Genomic DNA, 24,598 nt, shown 5'->3' on the forward strand with positions numbered 1-24,598 from the left:
CTTAATAACCTTTTTTACCTGGAATTTATTTATCCATTCAGGGAATTGTATTCTTTGTCTCCCCCCCCTCGCCCCCCCCCCCACACAAATACTATCTCAGAGATGTGGTCAGTAGAACTACTCTGCTAGCATTGAAGATGGAGGACTTGGATTTAGATGCTCATGAGTAAAGAAAAGGGGCCTATAGGGGTTTAAACGAAATCAGAGCTGCTGTCCTCCCCCGGCTCCAGTTGGTTGATCAGGTCTTTCTTTCCCCAGGACTGTTTTCAGGGGAACTCCCAGAATGTACCCAGGAGCTGATGATTGACGTCACCAAGAGCTACTACCAGAAGTTTTTGCCCTTGACACAGGTCTAATGTCTCTGCCTTGTGTCTCGAATTTGGTTGAGCTCTAAGATGAACTTGGGGACAAAGTGAGCCAGCCAGCATCTACAAAGAGCTCTAGTGTCTTTGATATCTTCCACCCTCTTTTTTTGTTTGTCTGGTTTTGTTTAATTCTTTAGAATTTCTCAATCCTTCCAGGTTCTAAGCTCTTAAGACTTTAATAACAGAACGCCTGGAGGCGTTGTGTCCAAATGCTGTACTTAAACCTTATCTATTAACAGTCACTCCATACCATTATCTGTGGAACACAGAATCATCTGTTCCCAACACTCCCACCCCTTGGTCCCGTGGATGACTGGATCCTGCTGAAATAGGCCCGCCGAGCGCAGCACTGTCCCAGAGTGGAGGTCATGGAGCTGGTGTGCTGCTCTCAGCCATTAGCTGCTCACATGGATCGCTCTCGGCTTTCCTAAGCTAACACATTTGGCCAGTCGCCCCAGTTGCTCATGGGGGGAAAAAGTGTGACTTTTCAGAGCCCAGATTCCTGTTTGCTACGGAAACTTCAAGGGAGGGGTGGTTAGCATTTCTCTCCTTCCCAAAATGACCTTAACTGTCCTTTTAACCCAGGGTGATGAATAAAAGACTTTCTAGCATTCTGATCTAGGACCTTTGGCTTTCACTAGAGGGGAGGCCCTCAGCACCCAGGTTTTATTTTTGCAAAGACCCAGGTTTGAGTCTCCCACGTGGATGGGCTAGTCTGGCAGTCACTCCTTGCCTCACAGTATTTAGAGGCAGCAACATATGCCTTATTTCCTTGAAGACGTAGCATTTGTGACAATTGTTCTCTAACCTAGAACCATTCACCCGCTCTATATTTGCCATAAACGTCACAGTTAAGACCAAAATATTTGTACCTGGACCCGATCATGTATATATACAGGGGCCTCTTAAATCATTCTGTGGGCACAGAGTCCCAAGGAGTAAATGAATTTACCAGTGCTGTTCTTACCATTTCTTGGGTAATAACACAATCCTGCTTGGTTCTGCTCTGACCTCTTAGTCTAAAAGGATTTAGAAGGGAAGGCCTGAGAAGCTTGGCTTTGCTCAATGCTCTGATTCTTCTGTGAACAGGGTAGGATAGTTCAGCCTTGAAGATTAAGGATCTATCAGGAGCTGTCCTAACTTAATATCTGGTTGTGGGGTTAAAGTGTCTACATGTGATGATCTCTACTACGTCAATATAAAACTATTTTCTGGTTTGTCTTTTTTTTTGTTTGTGCATTAAAAGATTGACTTCAAAGATTATTTGAAGGTGATCCTTCTCTATCTCCAGTGATGGCTACCTCAGTTCCTTGGGCACTTTACTGCATGCCTGGTGCCCTGCTACAGACTTGACATTCACTGGTTTGCTTACGGTTCACACCAACCCAGTAAGGTGGATGTTGTTCCCATTTTACAGATGAGAAAAAAAACTCAAAGATCTTAGGTAACTGGTCCAGTTCATACAATGAAGAAGTGACTGACCCAGGAGTCACCCCCCATGCCTATCTGACAACATAGCCATGTTACTCAGCTGTGCCCTGGTAAGATGAGACTAGGCTTGCCCTTGGAGCACATCTGTTGTGCGTCCTACTTGATATCAGTAGTCTGTGATGGTTGCAGTTTTTTACTTTGTTTTGATTGATTGATGTCATTTCCTGGCATCTCCCCCAACTCACTTCTCCTTCCATGCCACCATAAAGGCAGATCTTGGAATTGGCAGAGCTTTGTTGCTGTCTAAACTACCCTCTTGTTAGCTAGTGAAATCCTGCAGGGCATGTCTAACATTACCATCCAGCCTGTGTTTGAATACCTCCAGAAGGAAGCATACCACTTTATGCAACTGTCCATTTTTCTTTTTCAATTTATTTCTTCCAGCTTCATTGAAATGTAATTGACATATAATTTTTTGACTGCCCATCTTGTGGGTGAACAGTGAAAATTAAGAGAAAGTGGGATCTTTTAAAAGCTTCTTCAACACAATTTTAAAAGCCTTGAGTAACTCATGTACGAGATTCCAAAAACCCAATCCAGTTAGTGGAAAAGGGACATGCAGTGAAGTAGAACTTCCCAGTCTAGAACCCCGATTGCACATTCTACTGCCCAGGGGCAACTACTCTGAACAGGTTTTGGTGTGTCCTACCAGAGACTGTCTGCATGCAGCAGCAGATACAAATGCATACTGCAGCCTGTGTATTCATACAACTGTGAGCACACAGTAGGCGTGCAGCTTTGCACCTTGCTGCTTCTACGGAATGATACACCTTAGAGGCGGTTCCACCTTTGGCACATACAGGTGATAAAAATGGCAGTCACTAATATTTACATAGTGTTCCCCCATGTACCAGGCACTCTTCTGACTTCTGCACATTTATTAACTTCTTTAGTCCTCACCACCACCAGGGGTAGGTACCCTTACTCTTCCCCAAGGAACAAAGGTTAAGTAAAATGCTCAAATTTGTACATCTGATGGGATGGTGAGTCAAGGCAGTCTGCATGTAGAGCCCATACTTTTCATCACTATGCTGGAATTCCTCTCTGTTGTAAAACCTTTCATTGCCCAAAATTGTATCATCCAGCCAGCCCTCACTGTTCAGAAAGCTGAGAAAGTATTTTGCTTTTTCAGGCAAGCAAGGGAAAGGGGGTTGGGAGTGGGTATGGGATGAACCATCCAGCAGTGGCTGCCCCAGGCAGGAAGCCCAGTGTCCCCCTGAGAAGGCTGTCTCCTTGCAACGTGCCTTGCTGTCTTGTAGCTGCAGTGGTCGTTTAAGAGCTAAATGGGAGCAGGTTTCATGGGAACTGTGTCTTGCTTGCAGTCAGTAAATAGTGTCTTAAAATTCTGTACCATATAGTTGGCACTCTAGAGAGGAATCTGCAAGCTAGATTAGATAAAAATCCAGTTAGAATGCTTTGTTGCAAGTGACAGAAATCCAGCCCGAGCCAGTTTAAGTAAGAAAGGGGTTTTATTGGCTTACACAACAGATCATGGAAAAGGTTAGCTTCGGAAGCAATGTAATGTGAACCTTGGGCAAGTTACTTAATCTCTCTGCCCTGCACCCTAAGCTGTACAATGGGCATGACAATGGCACCCCCGTAGAATTGGTTCTGATTAAATGAGGTACTATATGTAAACATTAAAGATCGTTCCTAGCACTCTGCAAGTAATAACATTATCATTGCAGGGATAATTATATCCAGAGACTGAAACCCAATATGGCTCTTTGTTTTCTATTTCTGTTTCACCTGTACGCTAGTAAAGGTACAGACTGGGCTGCTGTAACAAAGAGACCACTGAACTACAGTGGCTGTCTCTCACCTAGCAGTGTGGGGATAGTCAGGTTGTTCAGCGCAGATAGGTGTGGGCTCCAGGAAACCATCAAATACCCAAGGTCCTACTATCTTGTCACGTGACCACATTTAGCTACAAGGGAGGAGGCAAATTTAGTCACTGGCTGCATAGCTAAAACTCTGAGGAAGGAGATTCTAACAGTAAAAGGGAGAGGGGGAGATTGGACACAGGGAAACAGTAAGCAAGCTCTCCCAGGTCTGTGTTGGCTTCCTTTTCTCCTACTGTAAGCGGGTTCTCTCATGCATTGGAGCCCATGGCAGCTGACTGCTCCAGATTCTACCCTCCCAGCTTACTAGCCCTGAGAGAGAGGCTTCTTCCCCCCAGTTCTAATTTGGAAAATCCTTATAGAAAGGTCCTCAGTGGTTTCTGGCGAGTCCCATACCCTCTTGGATCAATTACTGCCCTAGGGTGTGCAGCCCTATGATAAACCTGATGTAGGTCATGAGCTTTCCTCCATCCCCCCCATGGCTGAGGAACAGCAGAGCCCATCACCAAAACAAGATGCTGGGCAGACAAATAATAGCTACTACAAATAGTAAACGAGTCTATAATTACTCGTTACTGATACTGTTGGAAAGGATGTTGGTGGTCATATGTGTCCTAGGAAAGGCCAGCTGGACTCTGTCTCCATGGTGGCTCTCACCCCAGGGACAATCCGTCACTAGATAATTACCTTTAAAACCCCAGAGAAGAAAGTCTCCTTGTCTTCACAATACTCTCCGAAGAGCAGACAGATGGGAGAGACCTCGGCTGGGACTCTTTCCAGTTGTCTTTGGGGACAGGGGAAATTAATTGGCTCATGTAGCTGATAAGGCCAGGGCCAGGTTAGGCTTCAAGCCATATTCCAAGACTCACAACAGCATCATCAGGGATTTGTCTCTTCGGTTCTTGACTCTGCTTTCCTTTGAGCTCTCTTCATTCTCAGGCTTCACGAGTTACCCTGTAGCTCCAGTTATTGGTAGAAAGAGCTCCCTTTCCCCAACAGAACCCCTGGACCTGGCTATCATTGGTCCAAACCTGGGATGTATTCAGCCTCAAGTAATCACTGTGGCCAGGAAGGTAGAATGCACTGATTGCCTAGACCAGGGACACATCCTCACACGGCTCGAGAGTTGGTGTTGGGTGGCTGTGGTGATGTTGCCAGAAGAGGAGATGAATGGATGCTGGGCAGGAAAAATCACCTGCTGTCCAGTTCAGGCCTCTTTCTTTTCTCCACTTGTCTTCACTGCCCTCTGTTTACCTGCCTACTCTTACTGCCTGTCCAATCTCTCATTACCCTTGGTCTTGGGGGTGGGATGCCTCTGGTTGTACCTGGGCCTGGCACAGGGAGGATGTTGCTTAGCCAAAGTGAAGTGTTGATAAAGAGCCATTTAGGGTCACCTGGGTGGCTCAGTTGGTTAAGCGTCCAACTCTTGATCTCAGCTCAGGTCTTTTTTTTTTTTTAATGTTTATTTTTGAGAGAGAGAGACAGAGCATGAACAGGAGAGGGGCAGAGAGAGAGGGAGACACAGAATCAGAAGCAGGCTCCAGCCTCTGAGCTGTCAGCACAGAGCCGATGTGGGACTTGAATTCATGAACTGCAAGATCATGATCTGAGCCAAAGTCAATGCTTAACCGACTGAGCCACCCAGGCACCCCTCTGTTTTCTTTTTATGTTTATTTATTTATTTTGAGGGGGAGAGAGCATGAGCAGGGGAGGGGTAGAGAAAGAAGGAGAAAGAGAATCCCAAGCAGGCTCTGTGCTGCCCGCACAGAGCCTGACCCACCATGACTTGATCCCATGAACCACGAGATCATAACCCGAGCTGAAATCTAGAGTCAGACGCTCGGGGCGCCTGGGTGGCTCAGTCGGTTAAGCATCCGACTTCAGCTCAGGTCATGATCTCAACGTTCGTGGATTCGAGCCCCGTGTCGGGCTCTGTGCTGACAGCTCAGAGCCTGGAGCCTACTTTGGATTCTGTTTCCACATCTCTCTCTGCCCCTCGCTCATTCATACTCTGTCTCTCTCTCTCTCTCAAAAATAAATAAACATTAAAAAAAAAAAGTGTCAGATGCTCAACCAACTGAGCCACCTAGGCACCCTTCAGCTCAGGTCTTGATCTCAGGGTTGGGAGTTCAGGCTTCCATGTCCAGCATGGAGCCAACTTAAAAAAATAAGTAATAATAATAAAGAGCCATTTAGAGGATGCTCCTCTGCCTGGAACTTCTTCCTTGTGGACCCCATAGCACCTTGTTAGAGGAGCCCTTGTCAAGGTCTAGGTAGAATTCTAGTTATGTACTTGTGTTCTTGTCTGAGCCCACACTAGCTGTGAGCTCCTGAGGAGTCAGATGTGAGCCTGTGGGTATCCAGTCCATACTTAACGGGGTGAGCCCCTCCTCCCCTCAGTCCCTACCCAGCCTAGATAAGTGTTATGTTGCAAGATCCCAGGTACAGGGGGCAAGGTTGAATGACTGACTCGTGTGCCTTCTGTTGACTGATTCTGGTGCATGTGGTTGCACAGGGTTACTGTGGTTGTTTGGGATGTGCAGTGGCTTCAGAATTAGTCACTTCTGCATGGGCCATTTCACTCAGAGCCTGAGGCCACACTTCCTTTCTTAGTCACTGACCCATGTGGGTAATGGCAGACTTGAAGTGAATCAGACAAACATTACTTCTATTTAATACATCCTTGGAAGTTTCTCAGCTATAAAGAAGGGATCTTGGTGGCTAGGTAGGTCTTTCTTGGTGTATTGATGTGGCCAGTGAGAGCCCACAAGAGTCCAGAACATGGAGCCCCAGACACATTCTGACTTGCCCTCAGCCATTCTCTAGGACAAATTGACATTAATGGACCTGGATGGTTGCCTTGGGTGATCAGAGCTAGCTGGCTGATCCCCAGGGGGTAGCTTCAATGGAGTTGCAAGGCCCCTGTAATGACATTGGCAGTGTTGAAACATTGTGTTAAGGCTTGATTATTTCAAAAAAGTTGTCAACAAAGTGTCCTGCCAGCTTGGACCAGTTTCTCCAAGTCCGTGATCACTGAAACACTTCTAGAGCCCCCACTAATGTGCTTTTCTAGAATATGCACTTGCTACCTTTGGGGCTCGGAAGGCGGGGCCCTGAGCACATGCTATATCACTCCTTTGCTCATTTACCAAATACCTTTTGAGCCACTGCTGAGTGCCCGGCGGTGCCCTCGCCCCTGGAGATACGGTAGACAATAAGATGGAGCCAGCTCCTGTCGGTAGGGATGTTATAGCTTAGTAGGGGAGAGAAAGCCAAAGAAACAGAGTTCCCCAATGGAGGCCTGGGGGCCCCTTTGCAGGTCACAGTGGTGAAGAGTGGGCACTGGAGGCAGGAAGATCAAACCCCAGCCCTGCTGTGTACTAGCCTTGTGACTTTAGACAAGTTATCTCCCCTTGTGGAACCTCAGATTTCTCATCAATAAAATGGGGAAGATGCCTAGGAGTTGTTATGAGGATTTAAATGCACTCAGACGTGTAAAGCAGGAGCCCTGGCTCAGGGTAAGTGCTTAGTGACTGGTAGTTTGTAACAACTATTATTAGTAAGTGAAAAATCTTGAGTAAAATCCTTCATAGTATAAGGTACAGCATTCTTATGTATTTTTAAATTTAGAAAGAACATCAGCTCATTTATAATCAATCCACCACAAAGAAGAGATGGGAAACAGAAATCACCCTTCCTTGCTTTGCACTTACCAGATTCCAGGCACTTATTAGAAAACATTTAATCTTCCTGTCAAAAAAGTAGGGATTTTTAGAACTCATTATACAGAGGAGGAAACTGATCTTCAGAAGGGTTAAGTCAACTTTCCCAGTGTCACAAAGCTAATTAATGACTGAGCTAGAATCCATGTTTTATGCAGTCCCCCAGTATCCTGAGCCTCCAAGGCACTTGATGCTGAGGACCATCCTTGCTGCCCAGTCAGTTAATTCTTTGTTTTCCTGAAGTTTTTGCTGGTGAGTTGGGCACACCTACTTTTCATTAGGCACTCTGACCCAGACCCTGGAGCAAGAAGAGTTAGCGCAGGACGACCTGCTTCCCCGAGGAGAGGAGATGGCTTGTTCTGTATCTTTAAGTCTGCTGGGCATCACACATATGGTCAATGCATAAGAAAATCGTCCAAGAGAAGAGACACAAGAATGGAGTCCACACCCTCTCTGGCTTTCAGACCTTGGGTCTAGACATTCGGCCATGGTCTTTCTGGGCCCTACCAACATCCCTCTTTTCAGCTGTATTCATCTCAACCTTCGGTGTCTGCTGAGTGCACTTTCTGACTTCGCATGGGAACAGCGAGAGCCTGCAAAAGCAGTAGGGCCAGAGGGGGAGAATAAGGAAATCTGAGACTCAGAAACTCTAAGGCCTCTTGGAGACTCTGAGCTCCCTGGGAGTAGGTACAGGTTCTTTTTGTTTCAATAATAATAGCAACAACTGACATGACTATGTCCCCGGTGTGTTTCAAGTGCTGTCCTCATAGACGCTCTTTACAAGAACCTTTGGAGATGGGCACATCACAGATAGAATCCTAGAAGATGGGCACTTTAAGTATCCCCATTTTATAGACATGGAAATAGAGGCACAGAGAGGTTAAGTAACTTGCCCAATGTCACACAGCTTGTAAGGAGGAGGGTTTGAGCCCAGAGTTCTTCAGTTTAACCAATATATCGTATTGCTTGTTGGTAAGGAGGGAGGGAGGGAGGGAGTGAACAAGTGAGTCTGGGATTTGCGGCTGGCCAGACTGACAAGGCCCCCAGAGGCAGGATGAGGCGTACTCCGGAGTCAGCAGAGTTGTGTTGCAATTCCCTGGCTACAGGACCTCGGGCAGTAACCTCATCCGGAAGTGCCCGTGTCCTCATCTTCAAAATGGGAATAAGGTCTTTTTGAGGATGCAGTGAGATCATCTCCGTAAAGCTGTTAGCCCCATGCCTGGTATATGCAGAGTGCTCAGTGAGGGCTCACTGTTAGTATCACTGATGCTCTGTAGATGATTGTATTAATGTGGCATTACTGCAGCTGTATCAATGGAAACTCCGTGTTGACAAGAGCTAGAAGGGAATATGAAAAAGAAAACAGTTGCTAAACGTCAAAGGGAATTACTGTTTTTTCAATGCGTTGTCATTTCTTTTTTCTTTTTTTGTATGTTTATTCATTTTTGAGAGACAGAGACAGAGTATGAGGGGGGAGAGGCAGAGAGACAGGGAGACACAGAATCCAAAGCAGGCTCCAGTTTCCGAGCTGTCAGCACAGAGCCCGATGCGGGGCTCGAATTCATGAGTTGTGAGATGACCTGAGCCAAAGTCGGATGCTTAACTGACCGAGCCACCCAGGTGCCCAATGCTTTGTCTTTTAAGTGTGCGTCCATTTCTAAATGGAATAAATAGAATATACATGCAGTGGGTACTCAGTGGCCTTCAAATGTATTATTGGTTGATTCCATTGCTTAAAAGTCTTATCTTGGTGGGGGTTGTTTCTGCCTCTGCAGAAAAGAGTTAGCACTTCAGGCCTATAATTAACAGTTCTCTTGATGCTGAATTTACTGCTAGGGGTTTGAGTAAATTTGCAATGAGGAAAAAAGGGAAATTTTTAAAAATGATTTTGTATTTTGTAGCTCTTGTATCTGGAAATATAAAACTGGTTTAAAATGTCACATACTTCACAGTTTCATAAATGCTAGAGGGATCATCCCAATCAAAGAAAGATGCAAAAAAAAAAAAAAATTAAGAAGGTGTTGGTGAGATACAGCTTCTGGCGGGTGTGTTGGAGTTTAAATTCTTTGAGTGTTGGAACCAGAACAAGTTTTCATGTAACTGTTGATTTTTGCTATGATTTGTGTCTGTTGGAACCTCTGGAAGGGGAGACAACATGAAAAGAGAAGCAATTTCTGGATGGAAACGCACATTTGGAATTTGAAAAAGCAGTTGCACTGCCAGTGAGCCCTAGGTGAAATGTCCAACGCCTAGAGGCTGATGCCAGGCCAGCATGATGTACATGGTTTTGAGTGGGTCAGACTGACAACATGAAAAGGAAGCCTTGCTTGTCACTTGGACTTGGACCATGGCTGTCTGATACTGCAGTATGACTTTCTGCAAGAAGCCAAAGAAAAGCAGCTGGCTCTCTTGGAATCCCAGATTCACTAATTGTAAAAGTCTGCATGTGACTAAGCTGAAAACTGGCCTCTGGGAGCTGTTTCAGCCCCAGCAGGAGCTGTGCTGACCTGGAAGCAGACACAGACTCCATGAATAGGACTCAGACCCTGGGACCGTTGAAGGTTTGGGACCCCTTCTGTAGAGCTCTCATTATGAAAACCTACATCGTGGATGCTGGCCGGACCGTCGGGCCACATACACATGCCCACAGGAGAAGGCTTATTCTCTGATGGGACCATCTACAATCAAGCTGCTGGTCAGCTCTTTGTCGCGAATGCGGAGGCTACCTGCATCCTGATTTGTGATCCCTGCCAGTGTTGGGGGAGGGCACATCACAGGGACTGTGACCCCTCCACCTGCTGTTGAAGATCAGACTCTGGGCCTTCTTGGCAAGGATGTCTCACGGGTGTTGACTTGTGTTCGACTTTCTAGAGTAGTTGCGGCTTAACCACAGTGGGCTGATAGCCTGATTCTATTTCCTTACTGCACCCTCCCACCCCCATACACACCTAGTAAGGTAGGTTCATTATTTGAATATAGCTGTCTCAAGAGGGATTGATCTAGGCTGTTCACTGAATAAAAGGAATGGGAGATGATGTACACCCATTTGGAAACTTTTGAAAATTCAAGCTTTCATCCTCCACTAGTCTGCCAGGGCTCCCAGAACAAAATGCCTCAGACTGGGGGGCTTAAATTAGAGAAATATGTGCTCTCACAGTTCTAGAGGCCTGCAGTCCTAGACCAAGGTATTGGTGGGTTTGACTTCTCTCAAGCCCTCTCTCTTGGCTTATAGATTCTCACCGTGTCCTGACATAGTCGCCCCTCTGTGCTGTCTGTATCCTGATCTTCTCTTCTTCTAAGGACACCAGTCAGTTTGGATGAGGGCCTACCCTAGTGATTCTATTTTAATTCAGTCAGCTCTTTGAAAGTCTTGTTTCCCAATAGAGTCACAATTCAGAGGTACTGGGGGTTAAGGCTTCAACATAGGAATGGCAGAGGGGACACAATTCAACCCCTGTAACACATCCTGACCAATGCCTGAATTTGTCTTTCTGGTTAAGTTAGATAAAAATGTTTATCTGCAAAAATGTATTTGTGTCTCTTGTATACAGCCTTTGCAGATAAAAAGCCTGGAGGAGACTAAGAGGGGATTGGAAGAATGTCGTTGGGTTGCTGAACAGCAGGGCCTACAGATTTTGTAGCAATGAAAAGACAAAGTCCTGGCACCTGGAGAGCCTGGGGGAAATGGTGGGGGGCATCTATAATCTTGGAAGCTTTCCCCTCTTCCTCACGGAAAGCTCCAGTGCTACCTTTCCATGCTCTGGAGTGCTTTGAGTTCAGACCGCTGAGCCTGTGATCACACCAGGCAGCCCTGGCTCTGACGACAGAGGGGGCCAGGGCCCTGCACTTCCACACAGAATGCACACTCATGAGATGGGGACACTTGTATCACAGACAAGTAGAATTGTTTGGAACCGACTGCCTTCACGCAGCTCTTCCAATACCAAGGGCTGGCTGGATCTTCCAGACTGGACTGGAAGCCCTAGGGTGGGAGAACCGTGGTAAGAGCCTTACACTGGGGGCCCTGTTACCCTTCACTGCCTAACATATGTCTTGCTTGAGGTACCCTAACATTGAAAACTCATTTCCAGTGGGACCATGTGCCCTCTGGGACTGTACTAATGTCTTTGTGCCCTGTCACCACATTGCCTCAGCCCTGGAAGGCTTCAGATCAGCCTGAACTTACTGGCCACAGCTGTGCTGTACCTGAATTGGTGCCTGGGGCCAGGTAAAAATGAATCCTACAGAAGTTTAGGGAGGAATCCACTTGGCTTTCTAAGATAGACTGTTGTTCTTTTTTTAATTGAGGTATAGTTGACATATAACATTATATCTAAAGTAGACTTTGATGGTTAACGGGACCCCTGGCAGGCATAACAGATCAGCACTGCAGTTTGGGCTCATCTTTTTGCATGGGGTCCTACTGATAATACATTTGCTGCAAAGAAGCATGAGCCAAGGCCAAGGGCCAAGGGGATGGACAGCGCAGAAGGGAGTTAACACAGTAAGCCTGAGACTGCTCTCCTTGTTTGCAAGGCTGACCCTTGGCTGGCATCTGGGTAATTGGATTTTGAGTGGGTTCTCACCATTACCTAAATAGTAAGAACAGCTCACTGTGCCTAAACTGTGCAGACAGTATGGTTTATGCTAAATGCCTGCTTTTCTTCCAGGAATCCAACATTTTGGTATGTGCCAGGCAGAGGGTGTCTACTTGGCCAGCCTATTGGGCCAGCAGTATAAAACCCTGGGCACTGAGCCTCTAAGGAGCTTCCCTGGCAAATAACACTTCACACTTGCTGTCATAACTCATTGCTGTAGGAATTAAGTATTTGTGTCTATACTGCGAGAAGGCTCTGGGAAGCTTGTACCTGGTTTCCTCTGGGCTTTGTGCTATGCACCTTTTTCTGTTTGCTGATTTTGCTTTGTAGCCTTTTGCCGTAATAAATTATAGCCGGCTGTCAGTAAGACTATATGCTGAGTCTTGTGAGTCTCCTAACAAATCATCAAACTGGGGGGGGGGGCACTTTGGGGACTCCCAAAACAGGAACAAGGGGGACTTCTGGGGTGTTGGTAGTGTTCTCTTTCTCAGTCTGGTGTTGTTTATGTGGGGTGGGTTCAAGTTGTGAAAATTCATTGAGCTGTACAGTTATGATATATACGCTTTCTACATATCTTAAACTTCAATAAAGAGATTACACACCACCAGAGTAAAAGTAAAAAACCTTCCTTTTATTCAGCAAACATTTCAGTTACCCCCCCCCCCCTTTTTTACTAGGCATTGCTCTGGGAGTTTGGGACACGGGCTAGGAAAGATGTCATCATTGCTTCTGCATTTACTGGGAGGCAGGTAAAGATATACTTACAATAATATGGCTGATATTTGCTGGGCTCTATCAGAGACATCATAGGGCGCCAAGGGGCACAGAGAAAGCGCTTCTAACCTGGGTATTTTGCCGTTCTAGGGTTGCTACTCCAGTACTTTCGAAAGTCAGGGAAATGGGCAGAGGGAGATGGCTGAGAACAGCGGCAAACAGGGAAGGTATGTGGGTATAGAGTTGTCAGAGCCTCTAGTTTTGTTTTGCTTTTTTTTCCTTTTTTTTTTTTTTTTTGGAAAAGCCACAAATCTGAATTTTTATGTGAGCTCTCTTGAGTTTTAAGTGCTGTAAACGAATCCAAGTTTTCAAATGTGGGATGCCAAACACAACACCCCTGCAGGACAATTTGGCCTTGGCCTACCAGCTTGCCAGGCATTCTGCCAACCAGCCATCCCTCCTCAGACCAAAGACCTGAGGGTCCACTCTTTCAGGCTCTGGGAAATCTAGCAGTGAGCGAGCCAGACAACTTTCTTGCATTGTGGGGGTGCCTGGTACCGTGCTTCTCAAACATCAGGATGTGTGGGAATCACCTGGCATTCACACTGAAAGGCAGCTTTCTCACTCGGGAGGTCTGGGGTAAGTAAGGCCTGAAATTTTCTAACAAGCTCCCAGGTGATGGTGATGCTGGTGATCACTGAACCATATATGCTTTGAGTAGAGTTGCTCTATATTCCGGAGGGGCTTAGGAGCAGCTGGCAAGCACCGTGTTTTTACTTGAGTTTTAGTTTATTGGGGTGTCTTGGAGCTGAGGACATCAGAGGCAAGTGCTTAAGGCTGCGCCGCCAGGTCTCTATTCTCAGAGGTTATAATCTAGAAGGTAGGTGGGGCTGGAGGAAAGTGTTAGGAAAAGCTTCCTGGAGGAGGTGCATGGGAACTGCAGGAACCTCCCTGGCCGTCGAGAAAGGGAAGCCCTGAACTCCCCCTCTCCTCGGGCTGGGTCTCTGTATCCCCACGCCGTGTACGGTTTCCCAGGCATCCCACGTGTCTGCGCCCAGCGAGTGCCTGTCAATCAAGTTTCTCTCCTACCCCGGGCTGGGTAGGGTTTAAAGGCAGCAGCGGTGCAGAGCGCTCCCATCGTGCCGCGCGGCGGGCGGGTTTGGATTTTAAATCCCCGCGGCCAATCAGTGGCGCGCAGGCTCTTGTAACGTTCCCGGCGCCGCGTTTGAATTCGAGGAGGAGCGAAGCGGTGCCAGGTCTCTGCCCAGACTCTGCTAGGTTTGCGGAGCAACTCCGGGAACATGAGTGCGGCGGCAACTGCAGGGAAGCTGGCGCGGGCACCAGCCGACCCAGGGAAAGCCGGGGGCCCCGGAGTTGCAGCTCCCGGGGCTCCAGCGGCCGCTCCGCCGGCGAAAGAGATCCCGGAGGTCCTAGTGGACCCGCGCAGCCGGCGGCGCTACCTTCGGGGACGCTTTCTGGGGAAGGGCGGCTTTGCTAAGTGCTTCGAGATCTCGGACGCCGACACTAAGGAGGTGTTCGCTGGTAAAATCGTGCCTAAGTCGTTGCTGCTCAAGCCTCACCAGAAGGAGAAGATGTCCATGGAGATATCCATTCACCGCAGTCTCGCCCACCAGCACATCGTAGGCTTCCACGGCTTTTTCGAGGACAACGACTTCGTGTTCGTGGTGTTGGAGCTCTGCCGCCGGAGAGTGAGTGTCGCTGCCCGGGGACCGTGGTTGGGGGCTCCGGGGGCTCGGAGCTGCTACAGAAGAGGTGCTGGAAACCTTGGGCTAGGCATTGTAAAGGACTCGAGGAGAGCGTGCTTTGCACTTGGAGCTGCAAGGGGAAGGGGTTGCGATTAAGTAGCGCTCGAGTCCTGTTGCTGCTAGGGAAGGCAGCTCCTAGACGCTAGGTGTTGAGCGGAGTGGGGGAGGCGCAGGTCGGAGGAGAATCCTGGCAATGGACGCAAGGGCTTCCGGAGTTGCTAAGGGAGGAGTCCGGGTAAGGGGTGCTGCAGACCCGGAGCTTCCGGAGTAGGGCCGGGTCAGGGAGAGGGTGGTTGGAGCCAGACCAAGGAGCTTCCGGGAAGGGAGGCGGCTGGACAGGGATCTGCTGCTACGAAAAGGCCTGGGGAGGGATACTGAGAACTCTGAGCTTCCAGGAGTGGGTCTGGAAGAGGTATCCCAGGTAGGGGGCTTGGGAGGGAGCTAGTGGGAGAAGGGGTGCTGTGACTGGTTGTGGCCAGGCTTAGGGGAGAGAACGGATCGTAGCTGTCCTGGAGAAGAAATAAGGGTGGGGGTGGGGCGTCCTCGGCTGCCTTTATCCAGTGCATCGTTACCGGCTCCGCATTCCTCCTCTCTTAACCCCAACCAGTCTCTCCTGGAGTTGCACAAGCGGAGGAAAGCACTGACGGAGCCCGAAGCCCGCTACTATCTTCGGCAGATCGTCCTTGGCTGCCAGTACCTGCACCGAAACCGGGTCATTCACCGGGACCTCAAGCTGGGCAACCTTTTCCTGAACGAGGATCTGGAGGTGAAAATAGGTGAGTGCTGGACCCGGAAGGGGTGCTTGACACCACCGGAAGTGGGAATGAGGAGGTGCTGGAAGAGGGAAAATAGGAAGGAGGCAGGGAGGGAGGAAGAGGATGGTAGAAGTCTGGGCTGTTGATTGCTTCTAGAATCCCTCTTTAGTACCGAAATTTAAAATAAAGAGCCACGAGCCAGTATCCTGCAGACGCATTGTTTAGTGCTCCTACGCAGTAATTTTTTAAAAGAAGAATTTGAATTAGTTTCCATTTTTCAAATTGGGATGCTTGACATACAAATTTGGATTTGGACTCCTCTTAAACATATTAAACATATATTGTTGGAAGCTCCAGCGGTTCTGAGACAGCATCCCTTCCGGCTGCTCTTTGCCTGGCTGAAAAGCAGCTGTTCCCCCTTAGACCCCCTGGGATTTGCCACAGTCCTCACCACTCCCTATCATTTCCTCACAAACTTGCCAAATAGCAGTACTGACCTTTACTTGCTTGATCCTTGAAGGCATTTGACTTGTGCTGTTTCCATCAACTCCCTTCTAGAAGGGCCCTCCTTTCTAAGGAAGGGGGGGCAAGGAGGCTCCCTAGGAGGCCCCTCCCCTGGGCCAGCAGGGTGGGAGGAAGCCTGGGCAGCCCTGCTGCCTACAAGATATAGGGGCAAAAGGGGAAATGACCCTGTTCTTGACATTCAAACCTGTACCAGCTTTCTGCATTGGCAGATGACAGAGGCTAGCATCTGAGCACCCCCTCTTCCTCCCTCTGTCCCAGGGGATTTTGGACTGGCAACCAAGGTCGAATATGACGGGGAACGCAAGAAGACCCTGTGTGGGACTCCTAATTACATAGCTCCTGAGGTGCTGAGCAAGAAAGGGCACAGTTTCGAGGTGGACGTGTGGTCCATTGGGTGCATCATGTAAGTTGGGAGTTGTCTCAGGACCCACATGGCCTAAGCAAGGGCCCTTTTGGATGTCTCACCTGGCTGACTTGACCTTATGGACCTTTCTGCCTATGGAGAGGCTGTTCCAGAGAACAGATTGCCCCAAAACAAAGCCCAGTTTCCATATCTTTCCTTGTCACAGGTTATCTTGTAGGATTCCTGCAGCCTGGGCTGTGTGTCTGGGGAAGGTGGGGGAGAGGGGTGGGGGTGTCCCCCTAAATCTGTTCTAGGTCCTTGCTGCTCAAAGTGTGGTCCACAGAGCAGCAGCATCACCTAGGAACTTGTTAGAAATGCAGAATCTAAGGACCCAGACTACTGACTGGATCGGAATCCGGATTTTAACAAGATCCCCGGGTGATTCCCATGCGCAGTAAAGTTTGAGAAGCACCAATCTAGAAAGCAGCCCTGGGAGGGAGGACTTAGGTCAGGAATAGAGCTGACAGAAGGAGGTGCCTGTAGTCTATCTGGATCGAGGCCTTCTGAGGTGGGTGGGCAGTGGGTAGAGGGTTGGGCCCTTCGGGTATTCTCTTTTTTATTGTTGTTGATCTGAGTACTGGAGAGCTAGAAATGAGTTGTAGCAATGGCTTTCATACTTATTTGCAGTGGAGCTTTTTCAACTGAAAGCTCCAGGCCTTGAATACAAAACTATCAAAATGGTGCTGCTTCTGTAGAGGAAGGTAGCCCACGCACTTGGACCTGATTTGTACTGGCCAGCAGCTTCTGGGGCCCTGGGTTACCACAAGCTATAGTTGAAAAGTCACTATTGCTATCACCGGTCTTCTGAGGGCTCACCGCGGCCCATATCCTGGCTCCTGTGGGCTTGAGGATTGTCCTCAGGGGCCCGAAGGTCAGAATTTCCAGATGCCCGGCCTCCCTTCTGGCCCTGAAATGATTCCTCTGGCATCTAGGTTTTGGCTGCGAGCCTTGAGCCAAATCTACCCACCTTGTGCTTTTACAGGTATACCTTGCTAGTGGGCAAACCACCTTTTGAGACATCTTGCCTAAAAGAGACTTACCTCCGGATCAAGAAAAATGACTACAGTATTCCCAAGGTGACTAAAAACACTTGAAGTTTAAATTTGTTTTGTTTTCCCCCAAAAAGCTGCTTACTGAGCCTAATCATATCCCGGGGCTAGAGATAGGTCAACCCCACTGCTAGGGGAACCACAGAGCTTTAGTGGATCTGTGTCTGAAATAACATACAGAACTTGATAGGTGTGCACAAAAGCATTTATTGTAAGGGGAGAGGATTTGTAGATCCTTAGAGTTTGGGTATATAACCCAAAATGTGTAAAGAGCAAAAAAAGGTGGGGTGGGGAAGAGCAGGAGGCAGACGTAGAAGTGGACCTTCTCGAGTTAACTGGTCTCTGCCACGTGGCAGCCAGATCACAGTGGGCAAATGGCCTGAATCTTTTGGCTTCCAGTTTCCCACTTATAAAGTGGAGTTACTACCCCTGGAGCGGCTCACAGAGCGCCTTGTATACACTAAGTGCTCACAGAATCCTGAACCACTGTGAATCCAGAGTGGTGTGCCTTTTCACAACCACTGCTGTCAGCGCATTGAAAGGAGTAGCCTGTTTCTGCAGAAGCCCGACTCATGGCTGCTTTCCAGTTTGGGATCCTTGACTCGTGTGAAATCAAGAGCCCCATCTCCATAAGGGCAGAGAGGTGAAATCTGTCACAAAGGATCATTTAACTGTCCGATGGGCAGATTCTGAAGGGTTCAGATGGTTCAGAATGGGTGAGCGAGCTGGCTTCACCACTCATTAGGTGTGTATTCTTAGGAAAGGCGCTTAACGTGTGTTCAGTTTCTTCATCTGCAAACGAGAGATGGTAATAGAGACTGCCACCCCTTGTTTTATGTGAAGGGTAAACACGCTAATGTACATGACGTGCTTGGAACACTGTCCTGGCACAGAGTAAGCGCACAGCTAATGCTAGGCTGTCACTATGCATTTGATCTGTGCTGGGTTATCTCCCATTGAACCCTGCAGGGCTCAGGCTCGGTGCTATGTCGTCTCATTTTCTAGATGAAGATACAAAGGCCCTAGAAAGTCAGGTCACTTGTCCTAGCTGGTATTAGGGACGGAACAGGGACTTAAACCAGGTCTTTATGACCTCACAGCCTACATTCTCAAGTACTACTCTAGTGGTGAGCAACTTAAATTATGCGAGAAAAAATTCAGGGGAAATCACATTAAAATTGAGTCTCAAAAGGAAGGAGAAGTGATCATTCTCACAACTTAGGTTGACACTTGTCAACTCAGCAAAGCCAACAGTGGGGCACCTGGTAGATATGTGGCCACCAAACATGGTATATGGGAGCCATGCATGTGGGCCAGGGCCCACGGTTCCTTTATGGCAGTGCTGCCCTTGGGTCCCCCATCACCTCCTGCTTACAGCTGTCCCTCTCTGCTCTAGCACATCAACCCTGTGGCCGCCTCCCTCATCCAGAAGATGCTTCAGACAGATCCTACTGCCCGCCCAACCATTCATGAGCTGCTCAATGACGAGTTTTTTACTTCTGGCTATATCCCCGCCCGGCTCCCCATCACCTGCCTCACCATTGCACCACGGTTTTCAATTGCTCCCAGCAGTCTGGACCCCAGCAACCGGAAGCCTCTCACAGTCCTCAATAAAGGTAAAACAAGGGTTTGCATAGACAGCAGACCCCCAGAGAGAGCCTAGGCTTCAGATGTGTGGATTGATGGCCCACAGAACCCAGGTGTGCAGTAGGACTGACTTCAGTCCTTGAGTCCATGGCCTCCCATCCTCTCAGGGCAAAATGCCCTGCTTCCCCTGGGCCAGCCCTAGCAAGAAAGACCTTACCATGGCTGGGCCAGACCTGTTGTGCACAAAAAGAGGAGAGTGGACTGAATGCCATGCTCACAAAACTCTTACTTAAAAAATTCCTAACATCCCTCTTCCGTGGTTCATTGAAAAAAAATATGAAAAATTCCAAATATAGACGTAGGGCATAATGCACTGGACCCCTACACTCCACCCCCGGCCCACATTCAACAGTTAACAAAATTTTTTGTCACGTTTGCTTCACTGTTCCATTTTTGTTCCTTTGCAGTTAATCCCAGACATCTTGCCATTTTACCCCCATAAGCTTCAGTAGGTCTCTCTTTAAAAGGACAGCCACTTTTTAGGGGTGCCAGGGTGGCTCAGTCAGTTACATGTCCGACTTTGGCTCAGGTCATGATCTCGTGGTTTGTGAGTTTGAGCCCCGCGTGGAACTCCGTGCTGACAGCTCAGAGCCTGGAGCCTGCTTTGATTCTGTGACTCACTCTCTGTCTCTCTCAAAAAAGAAAAATGTTAAAAAAAAAATTTTTTTTAAGGGACAGCCACTTTTTATAAGACTACACACCTTGCTTGGGTTGTCATTATGTCTGATTCTCTTCAGAGGACAAAATGAGGAAGTACATACATTGGGGGAAAAACTTGAGGTTTGTACTGCTATTTCTGACTCACATTTTTTTCACCACATTATTTTGATATTATTTCAAACTTATGAAAAGGTGGACAAATGGAAGCTCCTGTATCTTATAACTCCTTTTCTCCACGAAATGACGTTTTTCTACATGTACTTTACCTCTTTCTCTTTTTAATATATATAAAGTTATATATTTGTGTGTATCCACTGTTTTCTCCCGAACCACTTGAGAGTAAGTGGTATACTTCCTGTCCTTTACCACTTAATACTTCAGTGTGTATTTCCTAAAAACAAAGATTCATTCACATAACACAGTTAGCAAGTTCAAGATATTTAACATTGATACAATCTTGTCAGCTGTGGAGTTACTACTTTTCTTTTTGTAATTTATGAGTGTCCAAATACAATATTATGACTTTGATTTTATTTTTATTTAAAAAAAAATTTTTTAATGTTATTTTTGAGAGACCGCACGAATGGGGGAGGGGCAGAGAGAGGGAGACACAGAATCCAGAACCGCATGCAAGATCATGACCTGAACCAACTGAGCCACCTAGGCACCCGTGATTTTATTTTATTCTTGTATTTCTTTTCAACTGACCCTCTTGTTTCCTCACACTAATAAACGTAACTTTTTCAGCATCTATACACAAGTTCCTCTTATTAAATGACATTTTATTGAAGTACCATTTTCCTTAGAGTATTTCACTAAGGATATATAATGTTTTTAAAAAGGTCATTTTAAATGCTTTTTTTCTTTGGGTGAATATAGCACCAATTTAACATAAATTCATTTGTTCCTGTCGTAATCTAATACCGTTAAGGATGTCTTTTTTTGTTTTCGCCCTTTCATTTTATTGGTGATGTTAATCTTGGTCACTTGGTTAGGGTAGTGCCTGATGGACTTTTCCACTGCAGAGTTACAGTTTTTCCCTTTGTAATGAATACATGTCTCGCCGAGCTACTTTGAGATGACCCTGTTCCTCCTCAAACTCTTGCCCAGCGATGTTAGCATCCTAGGTAGAGCTCTGTGGATCTGGCTGTAGCAGTTGCTACTGAGGTGTTCTAATGCAAATTCCTCTCTTCCCCTCTCCTTCTGAATTCATGGAAATTCTTCTATAAGGAAGAGCTGTCATTTCTCTCCATTTATTTGATTATGTACATTAGTGCACACTCATGGATTTATTCTTTGGGCTGTAATATTGCCATTTTAAAGATTGCTTTTTTTTTTTTTTTTTTTTTTTTGAATTTGAACACCAGGGATTTTTTTTTTTTTAAGATCTGCTGGAAATTTTCAAACTTCCTCAAAAGTAGAGAGAATTAACTGTACTAGAATCCCCATGTACACATCATCCATTTTGAGTAGTTAGCAACATTTGCCTATACTTACTTTGATCTATTTCCAACTTCTCCTTTTTCCTAGAGTTTTTAAAGCAAATCCCAAATATCTTATTATTTTCAAATTTAAGTTCTTAGTACAGCATAGTTTGTTTTTAACTGAAAACTCTGATCTTAAAAATATAAGACAAAAATCATGTTCTACAAGAACTACCATGTGTTGGTCGGGAAAGAAACACTTGAGCATAAAGACAATAAAAATCATCAGGCTTCTACCACTCAAATAGAGCCTATGAGACAAATCTCAAAGGGTGTCTTTTCAGACTCTTTTGACATCTGTACAAAATTTAGGGGTGGAAAAAAAATCTCCTGTTTTCATCAAATGCCCAGCATTGGGGTAGAGGTCTGAGTGTCTGAGGCTCTGTGGCTGTATGTGGCCGTGAAACCTTCCTAAAGGGCTTGCCTTGGCCCTGGAGGTGTGAGTACCACGTTCCTGTCACGTGAGCATGGCACCTGCTGCTCTATAATCCCACACTGACTCAGTTTACCCAAAGCAATGGCAGCTAAAATGATTTTTCTCTGGGAAGAATACCAGCAGTGGTAGAGGGTCCCATGCCCCTCCCACCCTGCTGCCTTTGTGCCCAGCTAAGGAGCACGTGTCATCATCTTCCTAGGCATGGAGAACCCCACGCCCGAGCGGCCCCGGGAGAAAGAGGAACCAGTGGTCCGGGAGACCAATGAGGCAGTCGACGGCCACCTAGGTGACATGCTGCAACAGCTGCACAGTGTCAATGCCTCTAAGCCCTCAGAGCGGGGGCTGGTGAGACAAGGTAGGCACTGTGGGGGCCTGGGGGTGGGGGCGCCTGGGCATCTGGAGAGGGCAGGAAGTCTCGGCCGCAGCAGGTCGGTGGCTTGTCCAGGCCCCGATCACCGCAATACCTTTAGTCGCCCCATTTTCTGTAGAACAAAATCCAAATGGAGTAGCCTGGCATTCAAGGCCCCTCCTTTCTTTTTCTGATTCACTTGTTCTGTCTCTGTCTTCCAGAACCCCAGCATGCTGCCTTTACACATCTGCACATGCTGTTTTCTGCCGTCCTGTGGATTCCTGCTTCACCTGCAGGAGCCTCGGGACTCTTGCTCCTACCCCTCCCTTCTTCTGTAATGTGCTTCCTCCACATCTCACATCCTCCCCACTCCTAGGACTTGTCATCCCCCTCAGCTGCTGTGGGTTTCTCCATAATTCTTCATTTCTATATTTGCTTCTTGCATTTAAATAGGGGATTATTGCGTGCACAGAACATGACATTTTGAGATACTTGGAATTGTATATTGCCTCACATTTTTTTAGTCATTCGGACCAGAAAATTCACTAGTCTGTTGGCCACTGACTCTCACCATGATAGAAGTAACTTAGAGACCTTATCCATACTTACGCTGCTCAGCCTCTGTCCCTATAACAAGAACACAAGCTCCATGAAGCCTGGGTTTTAGGCCCTTGCTCACTGTACCTGAGACAGTGCCTGGCACACGGTAGGCCTTTGATCAGTGGATGGATGGACTGTAAAATGAAAGGAACAGGGTGCTCTGCCCTGGGACTTGTCCGTCCTGTTGCTTGCCAGGGCTTGGTGGTGACACAGCCCTGCTTGGCTCTCCTCTGGGGTCCCAGACCTCTTGACTGAGTCCAGGCAGGGTGTTCAGCATCCCTCCCTGGTGTCGGCCACCTGAATGGACTGGAGGGGAGGAGGCTGGTCCTGACCAACAGTCTGTCTGCTTCTGTCACAGAGGAGGCTGAGGATCCCGCCTGCATCCCCATCTTCTGGGTCAGCAAATGGGTGGACTATTCAGACAAGTACGGCCTTGGTAGGTTGCTTCCAGAACGGGTGGGCGGCTCAGATAAAGCCAAGTGACCCTTCGAGCTGTTCCAGGCTCTTCCCTGTGCGGTTCCCAGGTCCTCTCAACAATCTCCTCTCCGTCCCAGGCATCCCATTTCCAGCTCCCAGTGCCCCCCCTGCTCCCTACTTCCCCGTCCTGAGGCCCCCCTCCACCTACCAGGGTACCAGCTGTGCGACAACAGTGTGGGGGTGCTCTTCAACGACTCGACACGCCTGATCCTTTACAATGACGGCGACAGCCTGCAGTACATAGAGCGTGATGGCACAGAGTCCTACCTCACTGTGAGCTCCCATCCCAACTCCCTGATGAAGAAGGTGAGTGCTGGCTGGTCCCCGCGGCCTGGGGTTGCTGGGAGGGAGGCACTTGCCAGGGGTCAGTCTCCAACCCTGGCCTCCCTCCCTCCCCTTCCAACCAGATCACCCTCCTGAAGTACTTCCGGAACTACATGAGTGAACACTTGCTGAAGGCAGGCGCCAACATCACGCCTCGGGAAGGCGATGAGCTCGCCCGGCTACCCTACCTGCGCACCTGGTTTCGCACCCGCAGTGCCATCATCCTGCACCTCAGCAACGGCTCTGTGCAGATCAACTTCTTCCAGGTGAACCGGGGTGGGGAAGAGTTGGGGCGGGATGCCTGTGCCTGGCAGCAGGGCCCCAGGGTTGGATTGGGTGGGGCGGCGTGGGACCCATCCTTGGCATCAGGTGGTAGGAAGAGAGCGGGCGGGTGGGAACCCCTCATCGGCCAGAATGTCTCCCCTCCAGTCCCCCATACACTAGCAGCTGGGGCCTTCAGTCCGCCCACCCGTAACTCCCTTCCATCTCTCTGCCCTCCTTTGCCTCCTAGGACCATACCAAGCTCATCCTGTGCCCGCTGATGGCAGCCGTGACCTACATTGATGAGAAGCGCGACTTCCGCACGTACCGCCTGAGCCTGCTGGAGGAGTATGGCTGCTCCAAGGAGCTGGCCAGCCGGCTGCGCTACGCCCGCACCATGGTGGACAAGCTGCTGAGCTCCCGCTCGGCCACCAACCGTCTCAAGGCCTCCTCGTAGGCCTCCCTCCCGTCCGGACTGGTGCCCCTCCCACCCCCACCAGCACCTCGGCCCGTACTGGTTAGCTCCCACGGTGCTGTTTTCTAGAATGTGGCCCCCGGCCCTGGGGGCTGGGAAGAGCTACATTATCCTTGCTGATGGGTGTCTCCGTGTAAGTTATTTTTGTACGTGTTCCGGTGTGGGTTCTATGGCCTCTTTCCCTTCCCTCTCAACCCCGCCATGTGAATTGTACAGAATATTGCTCTTGAATCTGGGACTGTCCTTTCCTTGCCTTTATATACATTAAACACGTGAATCTTCTTTTTCTTCTTGTAGTCCCTGAGGGGTGCCTGGGCTCTGGGCACATCTTTGCTCCAGAAGCCCCAGGCTGCCAAGTCTCTGTCCGTCTCTTCTGACGCTGAGGCCAGCCTTGGCCACGGGCCCAACTCCTTGTCTCAGCTCCCAGCGGCCCCTGGGCACGGCTCCCTGGGCCTCGAGACCGGCGGATAGTAGGGCAGGAAGAGACTTTCAGAGGCACAGCTCCTCATGGCCGTGTACGTGTGGAGCAGCAGCCGCGGGAAGCGGGTTGTGAAGTACTGGACGAAACTGTCCGGGACGTGGCCTAGCGCCTGCCGCACCTCAGCCGGGAGCTCCCTGTAGTGGTGCTTCTGGAGGGAGTTAGAGCAGAGAGCCCC

The 24,598-nt window shown here is 48.4% G+C and overlaps 3 protein-coding genes across 11 annotated transcripts in view; 2 read left to right on the forward strand and 1 right to left on the reverse strand.

Moving 5' to 3' along the window:
- DCTN5 (dynactin subunit 5) overlaps positions 1 to 10,946 on the forward strand; it is a 28,295-nt gene extending 17,349 nt beyond the window's left edge. The window contains exon 6 of one of the 2 annotated variants that reach the window (XM_015067124.3): positions 9,565 to 10,946. In XM_015067124.3, coding sequence (XP_014922610.1) covers positions 9,565 to 9,578 — 14 coding nt within the window. In that variant the 3' untranslated portion in view covers positions 9,579 to 10,946. Of the gene's footprint in view, positions 1 to 258; positions 1,629 to 9,564 lie in introns of those variants that run through there. The other variant, XM_015067123.3, reaches the window with a different exon arrangement.
- A 1,508-nt stretch (positions 10,947 to 12,454) lies between these two features.
- Positions 12,455 to 24,224, forward strand: PLK1 (polo like kinase 1). Its single transcript, XM_027043020.2, has 10 exons — positions 12,455 to 14,440; positions 15,105 to 15,273; positions 16,036 to 16,180; positions 17,163 to 17,256; positions 18,626 to 18,845; positions 21,656 to 21,811; positions 22,764 to 22,841; positions 23,034 to 23,188; positions 23,290 to 23,472; positions 23,718 to 24,224. Exons 1-10 carry the CDS (start codon positions 14,033 to 14,035, stop codon positions 23,922 to 23,924), a joined length of 1,815 nt encoding a protein of 604 aa, XP_026898821.1. The 5' UTR covers positions 12,455 to 14,032; the 3' UTR covers positions 23,925 to 24,224.
- ERN2 (endoplasmic reticulum to nucleus signaling 2) overlaps positions 24,182 to 24,598 on the reverse strand; it is a 44,377-nt gene continuing 43,960 nt past the window's right edge. For 7 of the 8 annotated variants that reach the window (XM_053213768.1, XM_053213765.1, XM_053213769.1 and 4 more), the window contains one exon: positions 24,182 to 24,571. In XM_053213768.1, the coding sequence (XP_053069743.1) occupies positions 24,359 to 24,571 (213 nt within the window). In that variant the 3' untranslated portion in view covers positions 24,182 to 24,358. The remainder of the gene's footprint in view (positions 24,572 to 24,598) is intronic. The other variant, XR_008294744.1, reaches the window with a different exon arrangement.

Source organism: Acinonyx jubatus, chromosome E3 (genome assembly GCF_027475565.1).
Source record: "Acinonyx jubatus isolate Ajub_Pintada_27869175 chromosome E3, VMU_Ajub_asm_v1.0, whole genome shotgun sequence".
NCBI lineage: Eukaryota > Metazoa > Chordata > Mammalia > Carnivora > Felidae > Acinonyx > Acinonyx jubatus.

Excerpts from the sequence above, each read along its gene's own strand:
- PLK1 (XM_027043020.2), top strand. The coding sequence starts at position 14,033 with ATGAGTGCGGCGGCAACTGCAGGGAAGCTGGCGCGGGCACCAGCCGAC. Across the intron at positions 15,274-16,035 it reads GGATCTGGAGGTGAAAATAG|GGGATTTTGGACTGGCAACC; the intron begins GTGAGTGCTGGA and ends CCTCTGTCCCAG. Across the intron at positions 17,257-18,625 it reads ATGACTACAGTATTCCCAAG|CACATCAACCCTGTGGCCGC; the intron begins GTGACTAAAAAC and ends TCTCTGCTCTAG.